This window comes from Protobothrops mucrosquamatus, unplaced genomic scaffold (genome assembly GCF_001527695.2).
Source record: "Protobothrops mucrosquamatus isolate PMUCROS unplaced genomic scaffold, P.Mucros_1.0 scaffold555, whole genome shotgun sequence".
Taxonomy (NCBI): Eukaryota; Metazoa; Chordata; class Lepidosauria; order Squamata; family Viperidae; genus Protobothrops; species Protobothrops mucrosquamatus.
In genome coordinates, this window is record NW_015386858.1 from 1000119 (window position 1) to 1009507 (window position 9389).

Below are 9389 nucleotides of genomic sequence, written 5' to 3' on the forward strand. Positions count from 1 at the left end.
GTTATTTTTGTTAGGCATTATGGAAGATTTGGATGTTAAAGAAATGAATTTGATGTTGAATCTTACAACAGCTGCAAGATTATTGGTAGCCCAATTTTGGAAGAAGGACTCTTTGCCCACTATAGAAGAATGGACGCTTAAAGTGTCAAATTTAGCAGAAATGGCTAAAATTTCCGCTTATTTGAAGGATCAATCACAATAAAGATACAGCTCGGTCTGGAGAAGATGGATAGATTATATTCAGAATAAATATGGGAGTAAAAATTTTCATTTGGGTTATGAGTAAACTCTAGAGTATTGTTATTATTAATAGTTTATTTTAATGGAATTTTTGTTAGTTTTAATTATATGATATTATTATTATTTTTAATATTAGTATTGTATTGTTTAATATTTAGGTTATGAATATGTTTATTATTGTGTTTAATTTTAATTTGTTTAAATTTGTGTTAAAAGGGAGTTAGAGCGCATTATGGACTTGGTTATTTTAATAGTTGGTTAATGCTAGATAGATTTTGATTATTATATTTGTAACCCTGTGCTCAGCTCTGGGAAGTGGGGGAGGGTGAGGGTGGGGTTTTGGGGTGGGTATGGGGGTTTATACTGTAATCTTCATAAAACTTTTAATAATAATAATAAAAAAGAACTCCTTTCTCCTATACCAGTGGTGGCGAACCTATGGCACGGGTGCCAGAGGCGGCATTCAGAGCCCTCTCTGTGGGCACGTTCGCCGTCGCCCCAGTCCTAGGCCTTCGGCTGGGTTTTATAAAACCTTTTTGCTTTAGGCCTCCGCCGCCATGTGCAAAAAAAAAAAAGGTTCAACCAGTCAATTTCAACTTCTCGCGGGAAAAAAAAGAACTTGCAAAGTTGGAATTGATTGATTGAACGTTTTAGTCCCACCCAGTCTGCCGTTACCACCGCAGCCATGCTTATCCAATGGGCCAAGCCCACCCGGCACTCGACGATGCATAAATGGGCTTTGGGTTGCAGTTTGGGCACTCAGTCTCTAAAAGATTCGCCATCACTGCCCTATACCAACTTTCTTTGTGCTGGCCAAGTGCCATACCTGCTCAAGGACGACAATACAACGGGAGGCAATTCCCAAATCACAGGAGAAAAGGATATAGAGGGGGAAGAAGCCCAGCATTGCAGTGTGGCAGAGCAGCACCAGCACCACCAAGGTGACTGTCAAGAGGTTGGGGAACCTGGTGATCTTCAAGCAGCCTGACCATATTTGCAGGGCCTGGTAGGGCACAAATAAGGTGTAGAGGAACATGCAGAGCCAGGCAAAGAGTGCTGTGGGGAGTTGTTGAAAGCCATTGATAATGAGATCGAAATCCAAAACAAGACTGTGGAAGACAAAGAAGAAAAGGAGCTCTAAGGATGTTGCCCAAAAGATAAGGATGTTTCAAATTAAAATAAGCACCCCAAGTGACCCATGCCTCTCTGCCTCTACTGCAACCCCTTGAACTTTCTCTGGGGCATCCCCAATATTCAGTGGTACAATTGCTAAAAAGTGAAGAGGATGGGCCCTGCTATTTTGAGGAGGTAAACCCATGAAAGTTTCAATGAACTCTTCAAAATAGACAGATCAGAGTTGGAATGAAGGAATATCCCCTTCCCCAAATAAAAGAATTATGATCAGTCTCTCTCATTTTGTTTCATAATCTTGTTTGGTTTCATAATCTTGGTTTCATAATCTTCACCCTAAAATATTGGATCCACAAAAAAGGTTCCCAGCACAATTTCAATGAATCTGAACTTGGCTCTCTGTCTTCTGTTGGGCTCCTTCCTTGATCTGCTTCATGCTGCAGCTTCAACAGAACTGCAGAAGATTTCAAGGCATTGCCTGTCATGGACATTGCCTTCTCCTTCTTTTCCTTTGATGATTTATTTCATTTGTAAGGCTTCTCAATTAAAAATGGCTCTTGGCAGCATATAACATTAAAAACAGATAAACACTGCAATGAGCAGAAGACGATAGCAGAATATGTTGAATTTGAGGGAGCCTCCTCATTTCAAGAAATGGGCTAGGGGCTGGAATAATGGCCAGAACCCGGTTTTTAGTAGGCAGATGGAGACTGGATCAAAGACCTTATGTTTTCCCAGGAGTGAAAGCAAATACCCATGTCCCAGGTAATGTTGCAGGATCCAATCAGGGTAGGTCACCAGGACCAGAGATTTAGTCTTTCAAGTTTCAGACTCATTCTGGAGCCTATCCTCAGGGATCTTCTCTCTCACCAGGATGCGTGTTTGTGTTTTTTCCCATGTCTTTCAAGGTGTGTCACTCTGTTGGGTTGAACATATTGTTTGGTTTGTCTGAGACCAGCATTGCCGATATTTTTTGCCTCATGACATGTTTTTCTGGCTCTTCCATCTCTACTCCGTTGAATATAGGGTCTATTGGCGCTATGATCTCTTAGTGAGGCATCTCTGTCATGTTCCAGTGAGAGAGAAAATTTCCCTGAGGATGGGCTCCAGAATGAGACCAAAAGCTTGGAAGACGAAAACTCTGGTCCTGGTGACCGACCCTGATTGGATCCTTATGTCTTCCTTTCCTATAGCTACTAGATCTGGACTACAAAAATCCATCTGAGACCTAGGTGGCACAGAGAAATATTTGTATATCATTCTGCCGTCATCACATGGCCATCTGGGTTTTTGCAGATCCCATCCTCTCTGAAAAGATTAGTTTCCTTCATGTAATCTCTTTCACTGTTCCTAATTTCTATATTTTTCCATTCCTGATTACTTTAAAGTCAATCGGTCAATTAATCAATTTATTGACCACTGGTCAAATGGAATGGAATATAGTACAAATACAAATCATGTCAACAAATGGCAGATGCATACTATGTGACTCAACACATATGTTCAGCCACAAACACCGGTACAGAAAGATCCAAAAGGTAACAAGTTTCATTCAGAATGAGGGTAGAAGAAGTGAACTACATAAACAGGCTACTAGGATAGAGAACGGTGTTTGGATGCCTAGTAAAGGTGGCACCAAAGGGGCGTTCCTCATTTAGACTTATGAATTTCTAGGCAGGCATAGGAGGGTCCCAAGGGATACTGCTCAACAAGAGTGCAAAGACAAGGAGAAGAACAAATTCCATTTCCTTTGTAGCAAGTAGATGAACAGGGACACATGGGAGGAGAAGCAGCAGGGTCAGGGGACTCACAGAAGGTTGCCAAACCTTTGATGGAATCTAAGTTCAAAAGATTAGGTAAACATGTTCTTAAGATAATTTCTTTGTCCCTTAGCACAAAACAAATAGCACCCTATCCCCACATTCACCCCAGCATTAGCATAAATCAGAGGATAGCCCTTCAACCACCACCCGCCCTCTCTTCTGGATCATACCGTCCTTCGTCGATGGAATCCCCAATGATTTGTTTGAGGACAAAGATACAGAGCATGGCCACAAATATGTGATGGATTGTGCAGAAATGTTCCACCTCCATGAACGTGCTGTAAAAGAGAGACAAGTTGCCAGCAAGTAAGCAATAGATGGTGGGTGAAATGGGTAGCTGAAGATCATTGGACAAAACCTGAGATACCAAAAGATTTTAATCTGGCCTTCTGTGCAAAAGCTTGCAGTTTCACTTGTATATGAGAAACAACAATCAAGTGGCTGGGGAAAAATGTTCCCTCTCGTGTTGTGTATAGGTAGTCCTCAATCTATGACCACAATTGAGCCCTAGGACCAAGCAGGAAACTCACTCCTGCTGAGACTACAAACAGCCTTATTCTAATATGCTAGTAATCACTCTTTGTACTATCATGCTAGCCCGCTAATCAACCTAATCCTTTAAAACATACTTCATTCCATTTCCAATCCATAGTATCTATTCTTTGTATACTCTCCCTGCACCCACCAGTCTCAGCATTGTGCGGCTATGGAGCATGCTCAGTCCTTATTGGGCTGTTTCCAGCTCTTGTTCTTCATCAACAGTGGAATATCAGTTATTTGCCCCAGGTCACCTTTGGAACCTGAGGCCTTAGAGATCTGACTACTTTGCCCATTGTCCCTCTGACTAAGTCTCATTCATACCATGGCCAGGTATACTTACTCATACAATGACTGTTGAGGGACAAAGACTTTCTTCTTCAGTAGCTGACCTTTCTCTCTGCAAAATAAGATTTCAAAGCAGGTAATATTTAATATATTTCTCAAAACCCTTCTCATCTCTGAGTAAGGGGGGGTAAAGGTAAAAGAGTCCCTGCAATTATTACTCCACTAGTCATTGCTGATTCATCTCCATTTCAAGGCCATTGAGCCAGTGCTGTCCAAAGACATTTGTGCGGTCATGTGGCCAGAATGACAGCTCGGAGGGCTGTTACCTTCCCAATGAAATGGTACCTATTTATCTACTCACATTTACATGCTTTCGAACTGCTAGGTTGGCAGGAGCTGGGGCAAGTAACAGGAGCTCATTCCCAGGTGTCAAACTCGCAACATCACGTGACATGTCGCAACATATCACGACTTTTTTCCCATTTCCAGCAATGGGGTGTGCGCGGTCTCAGCATGACGCATCCGGCCCAAGGGCCTGCAGTTTGACTTCCCTGTTATAGGCCAATAAAATTTCTGGATGACTCTATTTTTCCCATCCCTGTTCTAAAATCAATTGTGAGGAATCTCTTCACCTGCTTTGCTTCTTTGCTGGGGCCACCCTCAAATGCCAGGGTATGGAATGAGCTGCTTCTTCCAAGGTCTTGTCCAAGAGATCACTCAGCTGATTGTGTACCTGTTCCAGGACATTCGCCTTCATTACCTATCAACAAAACAGAGGGAATTTTATGATGCCCGGTCTGTCAAGATAGATTCCTAGAATGTATTTAGGTGATGGGAACATTGGTTGGCTTGATATATCTGTATATCTCCCAGGTTTTTTTTTCTTGTCCTTGTGGCTAAATTGGCATTATCTGGAATGTGTTGTATGACATTATTTCATACGGTCTCCTATTCCAGAGTGTCCAACACACTTACTGCTTCCAATGCTCTCTTCTTCCAATGCCTGATGTAAAGCCTTTCCCATGCTGCATTTAGACAACATTTTTCTCTCTCTTTATCATATTCCAGTCCATGAGTGAAACAGCATTGCTGCATTGGTGTTAGATAATGTCCAGACTATGGAGAAGGGAGGGTTTGGAAGTGGCCTAGTAGAATTAGAGCTTTCCCCAAAGCTGGGCTGAAGTGGTCTCCTCCCACCCAAATAGCCGCCAAGGCAATGGGTGAGAAAGCCAAGGTGATTTTGTACATCTTGAGGCATTAGCTTTAGGGAAAGCCCCATTTCTACGATTCCATTGCTAAACCCTCCCTATACACCCTGAACTATTCTTGGAGAAGGCTGCAAACTTTGAAAAGCTAAGACCCAAGAGAACAACCAGCAGCTGTCTCTCAACTGAATTACTGCCTGTTCCTCTATGACAAGGATAGAGATCATGTGGCCCTGGAGACACAGAATCAGCCATTTTAATCATCCTTGACTATTCATCATTTAGGATGGAATATTTGTTTCTCCAGTGCTAGCATTGGCTTTTATTATTACCTATTATAATAGCTATTATTACCTCCAGGTGTCTCTTCCATTGGCTGTGGGCAATGACATTCTCCAGGTGTTCATCCTCTCCTAGAGAATTAGAAACAGCTTCACTTTAAAAACATGGTTTGACATTGGGCGAATGGAGGAGGTCAGTTCATTGTTTGGATTAGAAATCTTCTCATTGTAGAGAGGTTTTTTTGTTTATAAATTACTACCTCCGAATTTCAAGCACTTGTTTCCCCACTCTTCCCATTCTCTTTCCTTTGGGGTGGATAAAGCAGGTCCAAAACTATCTGTACCAGGCTTCTGAAATATTTTATATGGCATGTTTTATTCAGTTTTGTAGCCTTTTCTTAAAGCAGATTTCCAGACTATAATAACATCTTTTAACCAGCAGATCTGGAAGGCTGTTTATCCTAGAATTCTATTTTGCTTAATTACAAAATAAAATAGCCTATAACATTATCATATCATTCTAGTAGAGGTGAAGGAAGGAATATTGCCAGTACCTCTGATAGATTTATTAGAGTTTAGCACAGGTAGTCTTCAACTTACAACCATTCATTTAGTGATTGTTTGAAGTTACTGAAGGACTGAATAAAATGTGACCTGTGACCAGTTTCCACACTTACGACCATTGCAGCATCCCCATGGTCACAGGATTAAAATTCGGATGTTTAGCAGCTGACATGTATTTGTGACGGTGTATCTTCATGCATAACTCTTGATCTTTTTTGTCATAATTTTCCATGTAATTTCTTTTTTTTTTAAAGAAAATTTCTATTGGTTTTCTAATTTTACATTTAATATTTGAAAAGCAATGTGGTGGCTGAGTTGGTCAATAATTCAATAACATACAAATATCTTTAGTACAGATCTCAAACTATTACATTAAATGTTTCCTCTCTTTTCCCCTTGGTATTTACTGTCTCATATTTAAATTAATACAATTCTTATTATATCGATTAAATAAAAAATAACTATCTTACATTTATCAATAATTTTTAGTTTATACATATCCTAGTTGTTTTAACATTCAATCTTTTAGACAATCAATGTCCTGGTTAATTTTTCCCAATTTTTAGTTTCCCATTAATATTTAAATTTAACATTTAATAGTTATAATTTCCAAGTTTTAAATAGTCCCAATTCCCTTTATCACAATTCATCACAAAATCTAATGTTCAGGATACACATCTTATCTATTTGAGTTCTCACCATCTTACATCAACTAATTAATAATACAATATAATATTCTTATTTTCTAGTAATTTCCAAATATCTTAAATTCAGTGACCAAAATTTCTCTTATTTCAACATTTAATATTTCCTCTCTTTTTCTCTCAATATCTACTATCTCATATTTAAGCTAATAATTTTTGTTATTATCGCTAAGTAAAACATATTTATTACATTCATCAATAGATTTTTGGCTTATATATATCTTAATTACCTTTACATTTAACCTTTATAAGCAAATCAGTGTTCAAATTTAACTGTTAATATTTATACTTCTAAGTTTTAAACTACCAAAGTTTTCTTCTTCTTTTTTTCCAAACAATTTCATTGGTTTTTCTATTTTTGCACCAAGAAGTTAAGAACCAATGTGGAGATAGGGTAATTAGTTGAATACAATAACATCATAAATATACGGCTCAAATAATACTTCTTAAAATTTTCCTCTCTATCAATTAACATAATATAGTCAAATTAATACATTTCTAAATAAAATTTCATTCGTTAATACATTCCTAAATAAAAATTCCATTAATCAATAAAAGTTATCAGCAACCCCTTACCTATGTAAATCAAATTCCTGTTTTCAGCTATTATTAATTTCCAAATACCATATCCAACCTAGCCTTAAACAGACATATTATTTACCATTTGGATGTCCCAAACTTATCTTATTTAAACATATTATTTCCATCATTACGTACATTCTTACATTTCTTAACTATATTCTCTTTCTTATTCAGTAATTCTTCATTTGTTAATTTCATCTCTTCCATTATTGCAATCTTTTTCTCATTATAGCTCCACAAATTAATTATCATACCTAATAATAAAAAAACCTAAGAAAATAGAAAAAATAGTAAAAAAAAGACAGAAACAGACCAAGCAGAAGAAAGAGAAAAGAAGGAAGATCCATTATTCCAAAGAGTGTATTCTTACTATATTTCAATACTAAATTCAAAATCTTATCCTAATAACACCTCTTAAAAATCCAAATCCAAATCAATCCGCATCTCTAGAAAGGCTTTGCAACCCATAACTGTAATCTTAAATTCCATATTTATATCTTATTCTAGCTTTCTTTCTATTCCAATCAGGTTTTCATAATAAAGACTCTAGATCCGCAAATAAGTCCATCTCTAGCCGGAATACGTAAACCAAAGGAAAGTCTCCCATTGTCCATTTTAATAGGCTAGTAACAAAGTTGTAGCGATTCTTGATAGTTTGTAATTGGACCTCAATCCCCATCCTTTTTGAAGCTGCGTATACCGTAGTTTAATTGCAGTCACTTTGGAATAATCCAAAATCTGAATGGATTGTATATAAGATAATGTATAATCCTCTTTAATGTTATTTTGTTCTTCTTCTGTTGATTTTTTATCTGTCAGGAAATCACCTTCTGGGGTAACATCCTTAGTTTCTGTGCTAAAAATCATTTGTTCATTAGCATCAAAGGTTTTTTCCAATGTAGGTTGATAATCCAGATGTGAATTTAATTCCTCCATCTCAGTGAGTTGTAAGCAAAATTGAGAACAGGTCTCTTAGGTATATATCCCCTCTACTGTTTCTTGGCCTGCAAAGTTCTCACTTACACCTTGTGCTTTAATTTGTCGTTGAAAAATAATCTCTTTTGTACAGGCAACTATTAGCTCAGTATTTTCAAGAATTTTATCCAATATATACTTGTAATCCAAGTCTAGGTAGGGTTCCTCCATTTCAGTAATGTTTAGAGCCATTATTCTTTTGCCAGCTGCACAGCTTCTTTATATTTTCCTTTTTGTGATAATTTGAAGGTCAAAGTCAAACTCAAGAGTCCAAGAAAAGGAAATAATGATTGCAGTTGGTAGTTTCATTACAGGATGTCCCCAGAGGGTTGTCCAAAGTTATTCAGTCTTTCCAAACCCCCAGTAAAAATAATTTCTTTCCTTTTTTCCCCTTTTCCTTCTTTTCTTTAATTAAAAAAATAGTGAAAAGTAAAAGAAAGCAATATTCTCCAAATAACTAGCACATTAAGTCTCTAATTCAGGAAATTTTGGAACCCCCAAAACTAAAAAGTAGAAATTAATTTTTCTTTTGTTCCAAAGCTTTTCTTCCCCCATCAACAACACCACTTTAACAAAATAGGGAAATAGTTCCAAAAAAGCTTTTTACAGGAGTAAATAGGGAAAGTAGAGGCAAGGAAAGGTCTCACCGAATGTTCCATGGTGGTTCTATGTCGCTTAGATGTTCTTGTGGCTTACGGCTGGTGCAGGTAAGTAATCGACCATTTTACTGACTGATCTTTACTCTGTCGGCCCAAAGCATTTGGGGGGACACCACTGATCTCTCTAGTAAAGTAATATAAAACTTTTTGCTGTAGCTCCCAAAATGCTAATCTCTGGATAGTACTGCCTAATTCCAAGACCAATTGAAAATCCCCAGATAATTTATCTGTAGCAAAGATTTCCCTTCCATTTGTGCAACAAAATATATCATCCGTTCCCTGAAATGCCTCCTTACCATTGAGTAATTGTGTTTCCTCTTCTCTCCTGGTCTGCTCCTGAGAGCTTCTTTGCCTCATGCCTCCAGTGCTCATTTCCTTTGGGTCCATGGTGGTTCTGAAT

The 9389-nt window shown here is 37.9% G+C and overlaps 1 protein-coding gene across 1 annotated transcript in view; it reads right to left on the reverse strand.

The window, feature by feature from the left end:
- LOC107288521 (sterol O-acyltransferase 2-like) overlaps positions 1-5877 on the reverse strand; it is a 28234-nt gene extending 22357 nt beyond the window's left edge. The window contains exons 1-6 of the mRNA XM_029284381.1: positions 5766-5877; positions 5579-5637; positions 4652-4779; positions 4075-4131; positions 3365-3472; positions 1067-1349 (exon numbers count right to left, since the gene is read on the reverse strand). Coding sequence (XP_029140214.1) covers positions 1067-1349; positions 3365-3472; positions 4075-4131; positions 4652-4779; positions 5579-5637; positions 5766-5877 — 747 coding nt within the window. The remainder of the gene's footprint in view (positions 1-1066; positions 1350-3364; positions 3473-4074; positions 4132-4651; positions 4780-5578; positions 5638-5765) is intronic.
- Between the last annotated feature and the right edge of the window lie 3512 nt (positions 5878-9389).